General features: G+C 37.7%; 1 protein-coding gene across 22 annotated transcripts in view; it reads right to left on the reverse strand.

Annotated features, from left to right (window-relative positions):
• The window catches only part of SNAP91 (synaptosome associated protein 91), a 71,966-nt gene that overhangs the window by 26,461 nt on the left and 25,798 nt on the right, over positions 1-19,707 (reverse strand). For 12 of the 22 annotated variants that reach the window (XM_040552415.1, XM_040552431.1, XM_040552428.1 and 9 more), the window contains exons 6-16: positions 19,347-19,440; positions 17,997-18,108; positions 16,416-16,522; positions 15,076-15,117; positions 11,552-11,622; positions 11,137-11,142; positions 10,115-10,142; positions 8,232-8,341; positions 6,688-6,788; positions 1,661-1,675; positions 1,340-1,510 (exon numbers count right to left, since the gene is read on the reverse strand). In XM_040552415.1, the coding sequence (XP_040408349.1) occupies positions 1,340-1,510; positions 1,661-1,675; positions 6,688-6,788; positions 8,232-8,341; positions 10,115-10,142; positions 11,137-11,142; positions 11,552-11,622; positions 15,076-15,117; positions 16,416-16,522; positions 17,997-18,108; positions 19,347-19,440 (857 nt within the window). The remainder of the gene's footprint in view (positions 1-1,339; positions 1,511-1,660; positions 1,676-6,687; positions 6,789-8,231; positions 8,342-10,114; positions 10,143-11,136; positions 11,143-11,551; positions 11,623-15,075; positions 15,118-16,415; positions 16,523-17,996; positions 18,109-19,346; positions 19,441-19,707) is intronic. The other 10 variants (XM_040552437.1, XM_040552430.1, XM_040552425.1 and 7 more) reach the window with 3 other exon arrangements.

Raw genomic sequence — 19,707 nt, forward strand, 5'->3', positions numbered from 1 at the left:
AAACAACAGAAGTACGCACCACACACTATGTATCTGAGTGGGTGCTCATGAGTACAGGCCTTGACTTCTGCGAGTAACCAACGCCGGATCCTCTCTCGCTCTTAGTGGTGTCCTGAACTGCTGCCTGGGTTAAAATTGCTTCTGAACTGCCTGATTCTGTGGCATTGGAGTCTTTTCCATCCTTTTAAAACAAGGGATTCAGTAGCAGTGTAGGAGTTCTACTCCTTCCTCACAGCTTCTCAGCAATTTTACTGGATGTATCTTGAAGACATCCGTTGATGCTAGTCCTAAACAAAACTTTCAGCTAAGAACTTCCAGTCTTTAGGAAATACCTTTGTTGTTAGACGGTTTGTATATGAGACCTCTCCAGCACTCCTGTCACTAGAAGCAATAGGTAAACACACCCACACAGAGAACATACAGTAAATTTCTGGAATGAAGTTCTGATACCAAGTAAGTTATTACTAATTCTTACATACACTGTCCCATGGGAAGTACACTTCACAGGAAGAGACAACTAGAAAAATACAGAGTGGTTGGGTGATCTTAAATATGTTAATAGTTTGTAAATTGGAAGATTTTTCCATCAACCTGGGCTGGTCCCATGTTGAAAAGAAACAGTAATTTCTGACTTGCTGTTGAGAAACCTCCTGCTCCATTAGACAAGAAAGCTGACAATGTATGGGGGAGTGGGGTAGTCCTTATTCTTACTTGAGTTTAGCAGCTAACATTAGAGACTGAAAGAGCATAACAAAAACAAAGGAAAAAGTTTCCTATACATTAATCTTATAGTTGGCATTTAGTACAAGTTCATTACTGCTTCAATTTACTGTTATGTTATGCAAAATAAAAACAAAGATTCAAGAGTACTGAAATAGAGTAAATTCAGCTGGTTCAGTATTACATTTACAGGAAAAATCCTAATGAAATAAGAGCTCAAGCATGGTATGTAATAAAGATGCAGGAAGCTGCCATGTCCATTTTCTGCAGTGCAATAACTGTTTTTTCCAGAAATCATAGTTACTGAATAATGTGGAAAAAATACCTATTTAACCCCGCACAGACCTGAAAACTAATGTTCTTAGCTGTATACCATAAGATACCTTAGTCATAAGTGTATACAGTTTTCCATTTCCAGACAGCTGGGCATATGCAAAGGACTCTATTAGCTAGTATCACAGGAAACCTAAAGGTAGTTTACATTTCCTGTTCCATCTAGTAGCCAACACACATGAATCTCTGACAGAGTTAAATTAGAGGCCTTGTTTCAAATAGCTGAACTCATATTGGTTCATCTACCTTATGAATTGGTGCAGAGTACTAGAGCAACCAAACTAACCTCCAAAGAGATCCACTTCAGCAGTGGCAGCAGTAATAGTTGTAGTTGTAGTAGCAGCAGCTGAAGTAGTTGTAGTATCAGTAGTTGCAGCAGTAGTTGCACTAGGCTCTGGGGCAAATGGATCTGAAATCTGTGGCTCAGAGGTAACACCGGAAAGTGCAGCCAGATTATCTATATGCAACCACATAATGAAGATCAAACAGGAAAAGTAAGGGGACGAGGGAGAGAGACCACAAACACTCAACTGCAAAAAAATAAGTCAGAGCTCCAAATAAGGAGTCTTAACATTCAGAAGTCTTAGAAATAAAAAATACTACTCACCCTCTCCCAAGAGGTCTAGAGATTGTCCATTAAAATGACAGCAGTATAAAGAAACAAACCAATTAGTAGAACTGCCAGACTGAAGATGTGCATTAGCCATAAGATTATTCTCTAAGTGATATGTCTAGTTTAAACATAGTTTCACAAATGCACTTGATTTTCTAACATCCAAAGTTTTTCAAAATTATTGTTACATGACAAAGTTTTCTGTTTAATATCTCTGTTCATATCAGAACTAGTGCATAAATTCCATGTGTTTGATAAATTCATATCTAATTACCAAGTTATTCACATACAAGTAGCATTTTTCACTGTTTCATTACAGCTGATTTTCTGTATTTTACCCTGCAACAGAGTGGACCAAGTAGTAACCTATAAGAGCTGACAGGAAGGTCTCTATGGAGGAAGGTTTCACTATGCCAGGGCAGAGTGAAAACCCAATTCTTTAGAGCGCTCAGTTCAACACTATACAAGTTCTCTCTCCCCTTCTCCTCTCCTCAAACTTGCATTTGGCTTAGCAGTGCAAGAGTAGCACCAGAAGTTGACAGACTTCTTTAAAGTTTATAAGTAGCTAACATCCCAGAAGAGCAATGACAATTTTAAATGCAAGCCCACTGGCCTAACTAAACACAGAATCAAGATTCTCACCAAGTAAAAGTTTATTTGGGAAAAGCAAGGCCCAGTGAACCCCAGTGCTCATATAAGTACAATAAACCACCAGAAGTAATTGAATTCAATATAAATCAGTAAACAAACAAACAAAAAATACTATTATGCTATTAGCAAAATAAACTTAGATACCAGAGAATCTCAAGACAATTCTGTTAAGTTGCAAGTATTTGCTGGATCAAAGTAATCAGGTAGCGGTCAAAGTCAATGTTACAGCTATTAGAAATAAAATCTGGCTTATTGTTTTGCCAAGATTAGCTGTTTTGACCCACATATCAGCCCTCAAACCCTTCACAAACCTGCCACCAAGGCCACTGCATTTGGACAGGTAACAGTTGGCAAATACAATGTCAAGTTACTTCAGGAAACAAATCATTGTATCCCTACTGCCCAAAAGTATATGTATTCTGAAAGGCAGGCAGGTTGAGGTTCTTGTACTTGACTGACTTGTGGGAAAAAAAAAAAAAAGTCATAGTATAGAAGAGCAGCTACTCTTTGAAAGTTTTTCCTACATTTGCGATGGAGCAAGCATATTACGCAGAAACAACCACCCTTATTAACACTTGCTATGAGGACTATGAGTGACTGACAGCATAAGCAGGCTAGCTGTGTCCCAACTTTGGTTCCTTACTCAACTTTACAGAAGCCTATGAGCATCTTTGGTAATAGACTTTTCTACAATTTAGAGTCCTCTAAGACCAGTGAGATTATTGAGCCCAACAACAAGCAGAGGAAGCTTTGCCTATAAAACAAAACCAAAACCAGAACACACACACACACACACACACACACAAAAACAACCAAGAAAACCCTACATACTGTGAAAATGTGAGAAAACTCTGCAGTTTGTCCCTGTTTACTAACTAGTAGCTCAGTATTGCTCCTAGATTCACTATACATGTAACAGGGTCATGGGTTCATCTGATCCATACCGAACAGCCAGCACACGGTCGAGATGTTTATGTAGGAAGCAAAATGCTTTTAGCAAGCAGAGGTTAATCTTCCTAAGTTTGTCTTTATTTTACAGTACTTGTTAAAAAGGGACCAAGAAACTACATGCATGCATTTCAGTAATTGGTTCCTTGGGAAAGCTATACTTGAGACTCACTTCACAAGGTAAGCTACATCAAAATACCATTCTAAGAGTGCAACAATATATTAAAAATGCAACAGCACTCTGGTATCTCATTACTGCACACAGCTAGACTTGAAATAAACAGCTGTTGGCAAACTTCTACCTTTTAGTAGCTTACTCTTCAACATATTTTTGTTACCCCGTTATGTTATAGATCATAATGAAGTGAAATTACAATTATCCAGCACAGCAGCGTGTAGTTACTCTTAACACGGGAAGAACTAAAACCAATGTTTTATTGTATAGTTAATATTAAAGTAAGAATACTGCTATCAAATCGATGTTCTAAGGTAAACTGCAAGGTAGTTCAGAGTAGTTCAAGTCAATTTGCTTTTATATCTGAGAGACATCTTGCAAGGGTACAAAAAGTACAGCAGGTTGAATTCTGTAATACTAACCTGTCTGCCAAATGCTTACCTTGCAGTATGCTGCAAGCAGCTTATTACCCTACCTTGATCTTCTACTGTTACCACAGAAGTGTAGGTTTCACAAGTTACAGCTTATTTGCTAGACAACTCGTGTTGTACTCAGAAATATACAGGGCATACACATGGAACATACAGTGTACTGTATATACCAGTAAATATGAACCTACACTGAAACTAAGATTGAGAAAGGATTGTTTGTTAGGGACAACCTGAATTCCTGAGGCTTATGTGACATTCAAAGTGCCGGTTTGATACTGCCTCTTGAAATATTTCATATTTGCATCCTCCTAGCTATTCTGAACTACAGCGATTTTTCTAGCTTCCTCCTCTTACTACTACTTTCTCACAAGTTCCCACATTAGCTTGCTGTGTGTGAACAGTTTTGCAGATGAGGAAGAAGCTCAGGTACCAAGGAACCTACTGTTACACTTCCTCACAAAAGTCCTGCATGGAAGTGGACATGAGGTCGCCTAGTCCAAACTCCTGCTCAGAGGAAGGAAGAATCAACCAACCAACCAGCTCTGAAACTGCAATTTGTTGCTGTTACCCCTCACTATAATCAGTTATCATTGCCAAGAAAACTTTGGCTCCACTTTGCAAGTTCCCTTCAAGTAGTTGTAGGCCACTGTCATAAATCCTCTTTAACCTCCTCTTTGCTGGACCACAGAGGCCCAGCTCCCTCAACCTCTCTTCTCTGTGAAGAGGAAAAAATCTTTGCTTTACATCTCTGGAGTCCTGGTAGCCCCCTACCAAGACCCTCCACAGTTTCTCAAGAGTCTCCCTTGACTGCAAGAGCTCAGAACTGGACACAGTATTCCAGATGTGGCCTCACCTGCACTACTTAGAAGGTTCTGTAATACTTATGAGAGTGTACCACTTTTAATAAATGAATAAATAAAACCTCTTAGGCTCAAAGGTTTCCTCATTATTAAATAAAACATGAATGGAAGTTTCAGTATTTTCACAACAAATCAATTCCAAATCTCAGTTTATTCATGTCTGACATGGTCTTTGGCAATTATTTAGAAAGTTGTTTTTTTTTTTTTTAAAGTAAGATTCCAGTGTGGTAACAGGTCATCCATAACTGGACTCCTGCCATCACCAAAGCAGACAGACTTGAAGCTTACTAAGTAACCAAAATGCTGAAAGATAAGTCTGAAGTATACTTGATGAGGTTAGTAATAATCCTGGCTAAAGGAAAAAAAATTCGCTGTCCTTTTCTGTTCTGCAATAAGAGGACTAGATGTATTACTGAGCAATTTTTAAAAGTTTTCAGTAGTTCAATAGAATACGCATACAACACCTCTTCTAAATATATCTAATCTCCAAAGTCTAGGTGTTTTGTCCAAAAACACAAAACAAATTGTCAGCTTTCAATTGCAATATGAATCAATATTTTAAAATGTTAATGGCTACTTATTCTGCATGAATGAGCAACTGCTTGGAAGTGGAAAAAAAAAAAAGGAAAAAAAAAAGTTAGCCAAGAAGCCTGAGTTCTTCTGAAATGGCTCAGAAAAGCTTGTGTTCCCGTACTTGGGGATGTCAGAGAAGGACAGCAATGGTAACTACCAGCTGCTAAGGCGTAACTACAGAGAAAATAAGTAGGATGCTACCAAAAATCATGGAATAATTAGTCCCAGACTTCCTAGGAGAGATGACCCTGTGGTCTTGTTTTCTGTATAAGATTACATTTCAGTTAATAAAACTGACACTTCTGAGAAAAAAAAATCAACAGATTAAATATGAATATGCAAAGCACGGTCTACATGACAACCATCACTACACTTTCATAATGAGGTGGCTGAGAGACAATGTCATTTTTAATGAGCTAAAGATGAAAACAGAAACAGGGTATGCAGAAGTCACTAGTACCCAGCATTAGCATTCATAATGGAGTCAGCATGACTCAGTGTAGCATTCCTACTGTAAGAAGGCTAATGAGTTCATTAAGCTGCCACGCAAGAGACGATCTAAGGCTGCACCACAGTGGGTTTACAACTATGCTACTTAAATCATCATCTATTGGCCTAATTCCTTGTCCTCACAGGAGAGGAGTGAACATTGCCTACATTTATTGTGGTCCTCTTCAGATCATCAGCTGGGCTGGTAATGTTGTCTGGAACAGACACCGTTCTGTGTGCGCTGCACACAGTTTAGATTTAGAGAGTTTAGATTCCAGAAAACTGGTTCCTATTTGAAGACAATTAGACCTCTATTTCTATTTTCATATTATAGCTGTAAACAGAAAATGAAGTTTTTTCAGTTGTTGAGGGATGTCTGTGTTAAGGGATGTCAGAGGTAACTGCACTTGCAGCAGAATCATTTACCACCGTTGGCATGCACAGCCTGTTAGACACATTTTTGCTTTAAAAGATATTTTTGGTCCTTCCCCTACTGGTGGGCTTTGCTTTATGAATGGAAGAGCTGATGTCTGCCCACACCTTGCCAATAGGCACGTGAACAGTTCTAATTCTACTTCCCCAACTATTTTAAAGTGTCTTCCCTACCTGTTCACCTTCAGCCATTCCCTTCCTGCTCACGTTTAGCTTCATAATCCTGCCCTCCCCCCAGCTTTGCAGTCAGGTCTTCATAAGCAGCTTATACTATTATGCATATCCCCAGAAAAAGGAGTAGTCCTGTTCTGCGAAGGAATGCCTGCCTGTCAGGTCAACAGAACCCAGAGAGTGAGCTGGGAACATCCTGTGCTAGTACAGAAAGGGATAGGTTTCAGTTCAGCCAGCCAAGCAAGAAAAGGGAGATAGCAAGAAGAGATGCTGATAGCCAGTTTTCTCTACCTCCCCATGAAGTTGCTCCAGCAGGGGCTGCTGGAGCCGCTTGCCCAGCAGCCGCAAAATCTGGCTGAAGATCCAGAAGATCACTGGATGGTTTGGAAGAGCTGCCAAAAAAGGAAGAGAGATTAAATATTGGCATAATTTTTCTATTCCATCAAGTTTAAAAAAAATCATGACTAGATTTTAGGAATTAGATTGGATAAAACCATTCTTAGATTGGATGACCAACAGAACCATTAAGAGAGAGATATTTTATGTTTTTTTTTCACTGCATCAGAGCAGTGGCCATGAACATGTGCACTACAATAAGTGCCAAAGAACACATTACATCTTCGGATGGGATCGTAACTTATTTACATTACTTGATAATGACATTCTAACTGATTTATTAGATACCACTAAACTGTGACAATCCTAGAAAACAAACACACCACCAGAAAACCATGCTCACAAAATCCCAGGTGTTCCCTAAGTACAGAGATTTTAGATTGGATATTAGGAAAAATTTCTTCTCAGAAAGAGTGGTTAGGCATTGGAACAGGTTGCCCAGGGTAGTGGTGGAGTCACCATCCCTGGAGGTGTTTAAGGAAAGAGTAGATGTGGTATTTAGGGACATGGTTTAGTGGGCAATATTGGTGGTAGGTGAACAGCTGGACTAGATGATCTTAGAGGTCTTTTCCAACCTTAATGATTCTATGATTCTACAGGGAAAGTAACTGCTGCAACTGAAAATAGCTCCATTCTACTTCAATACTTCACCATGCCATGTCAGAAAACAAGAAACCTGCATTTCCAGGCAAGAAATAGACATCAGGTAGAATGGAATTTGTAAGACTTTGGTGGCTTAAGCCAGCTGGATATTTCCTTAGGAAACAAGGTCTGTTTAGTTAGAACGTTTAAATAATAAACTGTAGAAGCTCTTTCCTCAATGAAGCATTTCATCTTGACATTTAAATCAAGCTAGTCACATCTTCATACTTTTGGTTCAGGCTTACAACTTTTACGTGTTTAGAATTCTTTCTTTTCTGCTCATTACAATGAACAATAGTGGTTTGTTCTGACTTGAACAAACTTGACTTGAACGTATGGGTCAGAATTTCTCTTTGACCAAACTTGAATGTCGATTTCTGATTTCAGCCTCCCAAAATTCATTTCATGTTCTTCATTAACTAATTTGAACAGAAAGAAAAATGATCTTAATTCCGCAATTTTAGAAGCAGTACTGAAAGTCAAAGACTTCTTTGGATTTGTATATTACTTCAGTTTATTTGATTGCAAGTTTATGTTGTTATATTGAGAATCATACAATGTCACTGCTACACTGAAAGCAAATCAGAGCAGACACAAACTCTGTGTGATTTTTGTTTATTTTGCTTTTGTTTGTTTGAGCTCATTTGTGACCTAGACTGGTAGAATTATGTACCACATTCAATATCATTGTACACTACCTGTAAAGTAAGCAAAATCTTGCAGGCAAGTCTCCAGTTACAGGTGTGACTTTGGCATCTACATCAAGTGCAGTAACTCAAGTATCCTTTTCTATTTACCTGACTGGAGCAGCTGTAGATGAAGTTGCAAAAAGATCAACTGGAGGAGATGTATCGATACTTTTTGCTGGAGTAGAATTGGGAGATGTAACAGTTGTGGCTGGAGAAGACTGGAGAAATATTTTAAACACACATTCAATATACCAGCATTTTCCCACAAACAACTTAAGCACAGATTCACATACTTAAAAAGTCCAGTTTACATATCAGTCCTTTCATTGTGAGTTGTTCTTTTTAAGAGAATTTAAGGAAGACTGGGCTACATTTTCATAGGGCTAGCAATTCACAAAACCTGAATATTTTATTTCCTCACTAGAAGTCACAGGTATGTTGTATGGTCATGGGATACATGCCTATACCAACATAAAACAGCCCTTCCGGTTCCTCTCTACCTAACCACACACAGGTCTTACCCATCTCTTCCCAGTGGAAATCTTTCCTTGTTCTAAGGGGAGCAAAGCAAGACCTCCCCAGAATGGTGGCTGAGTTGAGGAACTGCAAGGGGACTCCTCCTTAAGATGCCTGGCTCGAGAAGAAATGCCTACTGCAGGTGCTCTGAGTGCATGTAGGGACACCAGCAGCAAGCCTCACATTAGCTTTAGTCTCTTGGGTTCTGTACTTGCTCAGTGTCTATGTAACTAACTCAGACTCGTGCTCTGGGGTTGCATTACCTGCCTTTTCAAATCCTAACCAGGACATCTAACAGTGCCTATGTATCAAAGGCTTCTCAGTAAGTTCCAAGACAATTATATGCTCCTCAGCAATTGTATGCTGCCCCATCCCTGGAAGTGTTCAAGGCCAGGCTGGATGAGGCTTTGAGCAACCTGGTCTAGTGTAAGGTGTCCCTGCCCATGGCAGGGAGGGTGGAACTGGATGAGCTTTAAGGTCCCTTCCAACCCAAACTGTTCTGTGATTCTATGATTCTAGACTCTCCTCAAGACTTTACTAAGGTCTGAGACTAGATTGGTCCAAATTCTTCACATAAATGGGCGAGAAGGGCTTCACCTAAAGTTGTAAGAACACTTCCTGAGTCATTATGTAGTTCTTGCTAACTGCTACAGTGTTAGAATAAAAGTATTTTTAAAAAACGACTATGGGCTTTTTGGAAAGAAATGTTAGAGCTTTCTGTAGAATCAAGTATTGAACACTCTCCCTCAGATTCAGAAGTCTTCATTCAGTTCTTCCTGTACGACACTTGTTACTAACCATAGAGCTATGGTGTGATAATGTTTCAGGTACAGCAGGAACCAGTAATACTAACATCATAAAGATCATTAGTTTATTTGACACTCTAACCAAGCTGTTTTCACTGGCAACTCTTGATATAGATTAAGGTGAGCACTCTCACTAATGAAGGTCAATTCTGAAACTAGGTATATCAGATTAAAGTTTAAAACTATATTCATGTTTAGGAAGAAAAAGAGTCAGCATTTTCAAATAAAAAGCTGGAAATGGAGTGAAGAATCTGTAGAAGAAAGAGTACATAGCAACTGTCTCACTGACAGGAAGATTAAAAAAGATATTGAGACAAAGATATGAGTGTCTTATGCTTTCTCAAAGCATGACCATCAATTCCTGGTAAAGCTGCTTAGCATCCTGCACTGGTATAAGCAGTATGGCACTTCAAATCGGCAAAGTGTTTTTATAAAGCTTTATTTACAAGGCCATTTTAAGATGCAACTTTGTCATTCAGGTAAGGCCTAGGTGGCACAGTCTAAAAAATAAATCAGGAGATGGAAACTTAATTCATTATGCCTTTATGTTCTAAAGCATATCACCTGAATAAGAATTAAGCATATCACCTGAACAAGAATTAACTAGTACAGCAACTATTTAGTATAGCACTATTTAGTACAGCAACTATTTAGTAAGGCAGTATTTACCTTGCTCAGAGGAGAAGGAGCCCCAGATCTAGAGGAAAAAATGAGGGTTTTGTGATAAGTACATTTCTGGAAACTATGTTTCTGGTCATCACAACCCATGCAAAAAGACCAAAAATGAAACATCACAGCTATCTCGATCTCTACAACTGCACGCCCTCCCCTTTTTCAAACTTCTATGTGTCACTTTAGAGACGTAATGCAAATTGTTACTTCAAAGCATAAATTAATCATTTTAGCTAATTAGTATCACAGGATTATTCTGCCTTTTAAATAAGCTCTACAGAATGGAGGAAAGGCAAAGATGCATGCAAATGTCTTGCTTTAGGGCATACAGAAGCCAGCAGGAAATAATTCTTGGGGCAAAACACAGCCATATTATAAAATCCTACAAGGGTAGCAAAGTAAGACCAATAGGAAAGCAGTTATCTAATACTAGTCTTCTGAGAACGTATAAGCCAATTTCCAAAGTCTACCATTCTTTTAAAGAAAGTCAGGGTCACTTTAAAATGATATTTAAAAGTATGGAAAAAATTAGTTGTGAAGTCCCAAGCTGAAGATTCTCCCACATGAAAGAAAAATCACACCAATGTTAATCTATACAGCCTTAATCATAAGTTAGAACATATGTCAGTGCATTTGTTTACTTTCATTATTATGGGGTATGAAAATACTGCTACTTATTTTTAGAGCTGCTTTGATCTAAGAGATGAAAAATTACAATGACACTGATAATGAAAAGAGGAGTTGAACCTGAACCAGTACTGAACTAGCATCCATCCTAATAGGTTAAATCAATTGAGTAAATCCTAGGAGCTGTAGAACTGATTAGAAGATCTGGAGTTGAGACAGAAGTGACTACAAGTAACATAGTAGCTACGTACAAAATCAAGCAACAGTTTAGGTACAATTTAAAGAAGATATCTGTTTCTAATTGTTCAAGACATCTTAAAAAACAAACAAACATACCAAACAGAACCATAACCACATCTGCATGCAAGTGATATGTAAACATATGTACTTACCCTTCACTAAATTGCAAGGGAAGCAACAGCAAAAGAGAAAACACAATTTTAGCTTAATCCTTCCTAGAGTTAGCCATGACAAGTATCTAGTAAGAAGATGCAAAGCCATTAGAAAACAAATCATTTTTGACAATAAAAGCCTTAGCAGTAGGGAAAAATAGTTCTTTCCAGGACTGCTCCATAGTTAATTTTACTTTGTTAGGAAAGTGTCCGCTTGTTCAGTGTCTCTCCCACACCCCAGTAAGATAAATAGTCGCTATTAAGATAATTTTGCAAGGGAAAGGAAAAGCATAGTCACCACAGTTTATTTTCCCACTAAGTGACTAAAAGAGATTGGGGGAGGCAAACCTAAATATCATCTAGTCTCTAATTTATACTGTTTTGCCTTGCTGCCCTTCTCAAAACATATACCTACTTGTTGCCAGGTTTTTTTCCTTCCAGGGAGTTTAGGTGTTGCTCAAGGGTCTCCATAAGACTGCTAGGAGCCTTGAAAGCAAAGAGAAAGATAAACTTCTAAACATGTTAAATTGACCTAACAGTGCTAGAAACCTAGCACGAAAGTTCCTTAAGTCCACCATGTGCACGCTCATGCTGTTACCTTATTTGCAACACTGAAAATAATGTATTTCCATGCTAGAAGTATTCAGGCAAAGAGAGCTTTTGAAAGATAATACTGTGTTCAAATTTGCAGAGAGAGAACATTTACCTCTACTAAACAGAGCCTGAAACTTACACCCAGGATGTGTTCATCATGCTTTGAGTCAGTTTTAGACATTGACAACAGCATAGGCATCCACAGAGTCAATTTTAATAGTAATTCAAGGTCATCTTTTTCAAGATTCAAGGTCCAAGGTCATCTTTTTAGTTCTACTTTTAGCCAGATCTACAATATGTAATTTATGACCAAAGGGTTGCATAATATTTGTATATCTAATCAAAGCTAACTAAAAGTCTGTTCCAATGCCCATGAAAGCAGTTACCTTTGATTCAAGACTCCCCAAAATCACAATTCCACCTTTTAGCTAAGTCTTCTCAAAACTATGCAGAAGTTACTAAGCTCAACAGGTAATTCAAAATTCAGAAAGATTACCATTTTAGATATTTACAAACATAAGCTTTTTCAAGCCTTTCTAATCTTAGGTTTAATTTTAAGCAACCTTTTGTTGGCAATACCCCCAGGCATGCACTTGCTGTTACAATGGTAGTTAAGAAAAGTAGTCAAATACAAATGACAGTGTGCTTAGCTACTTCAGTATAAAAATAGTGTCCAGATAAGTAGAATCCTACAAGATCAACAAGCAAGGAGGAAACCCTTGAGAGATACAGTAGCATGTAATAGTAAGGTATCTCATCAGGGTTACCGTTTCATTATTTGTACAGTCTTTAAAAGGGGATTTCTCTTTACCAGTGTCTTTCAGATCAACCAGAATTCCTGACAGCAATACCTATGGTGTTTTTCATAAATGCTGTCTTTAATTTCAGTATATATACATGCATCAAAAAAAAGTTAGTTTGCCATGCTTGAAAACAGACTTTCCACTGCCCATATGTACATTACCCTAAAAACAGTTTTCTGTCTTCAGTATGCTTAGTACCTCCTAGTAGTAATGCACAGCTATGTGTACTTATTGCATCTGCATATTAATTTTGACATTAAACTGAGCAGTAAGGTAAAATTCCTGCATGTGTTAAGTGCTCAAAAGATCCTTAACTGATGGCTTGAATTTAAATATGTCCCATGTACATACACAAAGCAGAAACATATTAACCGTTATTGCTATTTCATAAGCATGTTTATTAATTTTTAAATAGTGTAAGCACAAGAAAGATTTTGGCTAAAAACAAATGACTTTGTTCATTTTTTTCTTGCTGCTGAAGAATACTTAGTAATAAGTGTCTCCTTCACTGAAGAACAGATTCAGACTTCCATGTATTCAAAAAGGCTACAGCATAAGAAAGAAGTTGTGTCTAGGTAAGCATGTAAACAGAAAGCTGCATTTCAAAAAATTAAAAAAAAAAATCCCACAATTATTTCCTCTAATGAACTGCAGCTCTACACAATTTAATTATCCTTCAAATGCATTATTCACAGGTTTCTGAAAACACAACAAGAAAACATGAAACTCGTCTGGGAAGCAGAATTCACAGAAGCAGCTTTAGAAAATTTCTAACCAGATGCAACACTTTGGAAATTAAATATCATCTAGTATCCAATTTGTGACTGTGAACATTGCTTAATTTCTTCTAGATACTGCTTCTGTTAGATTAATCTATTGCTCTGCATCATGGGGGAACCATAGATATGGGTTCTCCACTAGCTATTTGGGGGAAGACTGACATGCTTTAAGATTTGCTAATAACTGTAAATGAGCCAATCTCCCTAGCTGCCAAGATGCCTCCTCAGCTTCCAAAACCTTGCAGCCAAACCAGAAAGTTCAAAGACGACAGCTATCAACTTCTATTTCAGTACTGTGACTGCTTGCTTGGATTTAAATAGATGCACACACATCAAATGTCAACACAGACAGCTTCTTGTGGAATAATACTGACTATTGAGTTCTGACTATTGAGTACTGACTATTGAGTTGAATAACACTGACTTTGAGTTCTATTGCTTGTATTAGGAATTTAGGTATACCACTGATATTTTAGCTTTGTTACCTGAAATTATTATTACATATAATTATATATTAGATGTTAGTTGAAATTCATCTTTATTTCTCACTGAAATACACTGCCTAGATCTTGTTCACAATCTAGAGAATGTTGCATATTAGCTTCAACAAGTGGGTCCCAAACAGCAGCCTGTGGGAGAACAGTTGTGCTGGACTATTTGAGATTTAGGTTTGCTATCAAAGATCACAAGTGGCGGTTGAGTTGAGGTTGGACTAGATGATCTTAGAGGTCTTTTCCAAGAGAACCCATTAGGTACCAAGTTGGCTGAACATCCTACTTCAGTTACTTCAGAACAGAGTATATCATACACTACTACAATTCTGTTTCCTCAGCCGAAAAGTGTGAGCAGAATTTATGGATTTCAGATGCTACAGGGCTATAAACATTAACAGTCTCCATCTTCACATCACATCTGAGTTTCAGACTTATTATCTGGCTCTTCTAACCAAGAGAACCAACACTCTGATGCTGACTTATACCAGGTTTTCAAGAGGCTTTACAAAAACTTCATAGTCATAGGTTATTATCACTTAAGATTTACAACTGCTAAACTGCTTTGGGTTGCTCTTCTGCTCCAACTGCTTTGGGTTGCTCTTCTGTTCCTATTTTATTGGCATTGAAACGGCCACAAGTCCAAAGTCTTCTGTATGAATTCTCTCCTCCAAGTAAATATCCTTTTCATATTAAACACAGAGCCAGGCACTCAAGCCCGTTTGCAAAGGATTTTGTAAATGTGCCAGCACAATAGATTTTAAGCAACAGCAGCACTGGTGAATTTTGGTGTTCAAGTTTTGTTACATACTGACACAGTTCAGCAATCAAATCATGGCTTCTGCATTTAAGCTTACAGTTTACTGTACCTAGACCAACACAGTAGTGCTACCACTGCTCTGAATTTCATCTCTGGTCCAAGACAGTGTCAAGGTGAGATTATGATACAAGTCACAACATAATCTCTATGCAGTCTGCTGTCAAAGACTAAATTGCTCTACAGGCAGTGAGAGTCTGTCCTTTAGCAAGGAAAGAGCAACACAGTTCACCCTCCAGCTGCAGGCTGGAAGCCATCATGAAAGATATTAATCTAGTTATATCGGTCTTCATAAAGAGCTTCTGGCAGTTCTTGTCTTATTTACAAATTGGGAGGGCTTTAAAACATTTTGTGGCGTGATTTTCTACAAATATTTAGACTCCTGGTATACTTATTAATTACTAAACATTTATTACACAGATCCAAAAAGACTACAAGAGAGGCTTGAGGCTCACCTGTGTAAGATCAGGGATATCACCTTTGTCAATTCCAACTTGCTGTGGATTTTTAAGAAAGGAGGTAAAATGTAAGCACATTGTTCCATGGCAGCAGGCATTAATTTTGACTACAACAGTGGCGCACTCATCAACCTATAATGTGTTTTGTCTTTAGAAAAAGACTACAAAGTTAGCATGTGCAGATGCCCACATCTTTCCAATAGCTATTCCATTACCTTCAACAACTTGCAGCAGTCTCTCTCTTCCACCTTGGTAAAGTTCATGCTCCCTACTGCAAATCAGGCAGGGCTTTCTGGACATGTATTCTTGTCTCAGAGGGCAGCAGCAGTGAACTGCCAAACATGTATTACTCAAAAGATACTGACTATCCTAACAAAGTTTTCCTCTGAAATTCATCCAATGAGAAGGTCCTAGAAGACACCGCTTGCAAAATGTTAATGTTGTTTTTCTACCCTTTTCTCCTAGTGTTTCAAAGCAAGATGAGGTGTCAGTCTGCTGTCTCCTGTTAGTTGTCCTGTTGATTACATATGGCTTTTCAAAGTGCCTGTTGGTTTAGCTTTTGCAGTAGAGCAAGCTCCACTGCAGCTACTAATCCTGAAATACAGGCAATATAATCCCCGTCCTGTAAAGCTGACCTACAGGTGCTTGAAGTACTTCTCAAAGATCTGAAGTCTTCATGCTACCACTCCCTCAACATTCACATCAGGCATTACATGCCACTCAGTAGTCTAGCAGGCTCCATCATAAATAATTAAATAAACTAGCAAAGAAACAAATATTTTATTCAACTCATTACTGCTGCCCTTTATAGTGAAGCATGAAACAAGGAAAATGTGCATCTTATGCCAAGGAGCCAACTACCACAAATAAGAACCCAGCAAAAGAGTTAACTAACCATGTAATATTTGTATTATCCACAGAAGAGAATGATAACTAGAATGAAAATCAGGAAATTTTCACATTGCAGTAACTTATAGTTGGCTGCAAAGGCTTAACAAGGAGACTTATAAAATTTTTATGCTTATTCTTATGTTCAACCCTGCTCTAGAAACATAGATTATGCACTTCCATGAAATACTGCTGTGGTTGCAGTCATGTCATCCATTACATTACCAGGCAAGTTGAGGCTGGCTGCACATTAGAGACATATGGAAAGCCTACACAGGGCTTACTAGTTCAAGAAGAGCTGAATAAGCAGATCCAAGAATTTCTATGCTGCCTCACATTTATGTACAGTGAGTCAGTTGCTTAACAAGTGCAATTAATATTTTATATTTATGCTAAAATATTCACGAAATACTTAAGTGTCAGACTCCAGAAGACTGGAAGTCACTTACCTCTGCAACTTTAAGAAACTCTGATACTCTGGTCATTCGAGTAAGAAATCGTTTGTAGATTTCAAGAGCATCTTTACATTGTCCCTTTTTCATTTCAAAAAATTTCTCTAGAGAAATAATTTGGCAAATTTCAGTTAAGGTATCTTACATTAGGTCTGTATTCATCAGCAACTCTAGTTTTCAGGAAAATCATATTTCAAGAATATTGCACTCTATTAACATTTCTCTACCTGGACACTGATCTAGTGGTGTTCCTAGTCCTTAGTAGAATTCAGAAGTTGGACCTACTGGGAAGCCTAAGAATTATATAGACTGGAAAACTGCACCTCAAGCAGCCACAACGTTGTGTGAGACGTAAACCAGGTTTTTAAAGACAAATAATAAATAGACAAAGTAGCTACCAACCTTAAAATTCAAAGTATTTAAAGATACTTAAACATATATTAATATATTTCCTCTCCCAAGTTGTCTTCATTCCACCATAGAACAATACATTCTCCCACTCAAGTAATTCCCTTAAGTTGGTTAGTGTCTGTTAACAAGCACAACTGCCACATATTTCAACCTGAAAATACACTTTAAGTAGCAGTAGACACTGAAATCTCAATTCAATTGTTATGCCCAACACATTTGTATCTGCTCCATCAGCTTTCCACGCCTATAGTTTCAGTTAAAATACCCGGGACTTACTTTTATGAAGCATCATTATGAAATAACACTACAAGGATACAAGACCAGCATTTGAGCTTCAGGAACATCTGTTTGCCTTTTCAGTCTTTGTAACAGTCTCATTTTCATCCTTTTCTAGTTGCAGCCAGACTTTTAGGACAGTCATGATGGCCAAGTAATCTGAGTTTCTATCTTTATAGACCAGCTGAAGTGCTCAAAGGTTTTAGTAGTTGAACCTTATTTTCTACAAGGTCAGTTCTATTTTCTGCAGTATAAGGCAACTCCTGGTTTGGGGATTCATAACAAAGCCACCTGCGGAGACTGCTTAAGTCGTGTTATGTTATTGATCACACCTAGTTTTCTGAGCTTCAGAACATGCTTGCAGCCTTGCACAGGCTTTTCAGGTTGACTGCAAGTAAGTTTCTGAGGTAAGACCCAGCTTTGACCATCATCCTTTCAGATAGATCAGTAACGTTATTCAGGAGCATATTACTTCATATAAGACTACTACATAGCATATTTAACAGAAAGATGAATCTGGACATTTTTAAAGAAATCAAATAGCAAAAGCCGCTTTGCTAACCTTGTTGGACATATTATGCAGGTTCACACAGCACTGTATGTTTCTTTAAGCACAGTGCTTAGTGATCAGTGTCTTTAAACCATACAATTTTAAGAACATATGAAAATCCAGCCTCAGATGAACACTAGTGTATGAGGTTATGGCTTAAAGTCTTCTCTCACTTCTCACTTCAGAATAGAATAGTCAAGAATAATGTATTGTTTAAATGAAAGTTACACATACACACCACAAAGAAGAAGAAGAAAAAAAAAAAGAAAAAAGTGAAGCAGATCTGAAACTCCCTTTTCACTTGCTCATGGTATGTGAAATATAGACACTGGTTTACTTACCTAATAAGTTAATAACCCCATCATTGTAGCAAGCAAAAAGTTTGATAAGATCTTTAAACAGAAGCATGAATGCAGCATTTATGACACCATTTGTCAATTCATTTGGATGAACCTACAAATAAAATACCAATTAGTTACAACAAATTTATTGAATGCAATCAGCAGTTTTACTTTATACCAGATATCTGGTGCTGTTATTGATGGAATCAAGTACTGAATACAAATTTTCACACACACACAAAAAATAAACAAAGGTTGTTTCTGTTTCAGTTTGGAGATGACAGTTTGCTTTTTTATTTCCCACTAATCCAGAACAAACCACTACAGCAGAAGAGTATCCCCAACAACAGTAAAAGTCTTAGTCTTGACTTCTTCACAAAGAGGTGGAAGGCAAGGACACTTAACAAAGCTTTAATGAAACTGGACAAAAGGAGTGAGTTCATAGCATTGTTTAAAAAAAGCCTCAGTGGTCTAGTAGGTAATACAGTTAGGTTAATGAAGTAAAGACCCTTCCAGTTCTCATGTTAACTTGGGCAGAAAATTGCTTGTTTATTAAAAGATCTCTTTTGATAAAAAAAAAAAAAAAACTTCAGAAAAAGTCTTCCAAGACCACTATCACAATTCCTAAGTCATTTAAGTAACAAAAACACATTAGCCAAACCATGTGCTTCTAAGGCTTTCCTCTGAAAGCTGAAGTGGGCCCTGGACATCTAGGAATGTGTCCTTCCACCCACCAAGAACAGAAAAAAATTCAAGATCCATTCTTCAAAGATCTCTCTGCAATGTTACTCTGTACTTTCAACTGATTCCTCTTTTTATTCATAAAGCAGATAAATAATCCCACCAACATTAATAGCATTATAAATAAATTGAAGACACTTATTTCTATGAAAAGACTAGATTAAAGTTTAGTCAGTTCACTTAGAGCTGAAAACCAGGTGAAAGTTTTAAGGAAGCAAAATACTACATGAGGTGTTTAAATGGCCTCCCCTTAAAAAGAAGCTGGTTACCAAAAGACAGAAAAAATGTTTCTTTAATCTCATTTTGTTCCATTTTTTCCCCTCTCTGATGCAAAAGATGCATCACTCCATTCTCTGAGTCAACATTCCTCAACAGCCCTCATTTCCCATTCTGTTACCCTCCAAGAAAATCCACATTTGCGCATTTCATACATATAGAAAAGTGCCATATTTCACAGCACTATATCTCAGTGAGACACCAAAAAGTGGACTTTTTTCCAAATAATGGGAAGATCTGTAAAGCATTACCTATAAGGTGAAATATGTTATTTACAGTGCAGCATTTTAAATCACTGATTAGTGTTAATGCTGGGTCAGCTTCAATACATACATCAAATTCAAGTAGTGCATCAATTTGTTCCTGTAGTATTGGCATACTCTTCAGTAGCTTTTCAGGAGCCATTGTCCTCATTACCCCATCAGCTCTGCAAGAGGGAATACAGGTCAGAAGCCATTGCATTCTCTCTCTCCCTCCCCCCAAACTGATTTACTATCTAAATTTAAGCTTAACCCATTTCAAATAGTTGGAGCACTGCCTGATTCTCCTGCCTCCCTCAACATCACAAGAGCTGGCATGGAAAGCACTTCATCCAGCCGCCACCCCTGACAGCAGGTGAAGAAGAGTTTTTATGTTAGAGTGATGAATGTGAGAGATTGATCTTTTTGTGTAAAGAAGACACTGAGAGTTTGAA

This window comes from Cygnus olor, chromosome 3 (assembly GCF_009769625.2).
Source record: "Cygnus olor isolate bCygOlo1 chromosome 3, bCygOlo1.pri.v2, whole genome shotgun sequence".
NCBI classification, from domain to species: Eukaryota; Metazoa; Chordata; class Aves; order Anseriformes; family Anatidae; genus Cygnus; species Cygnus olor.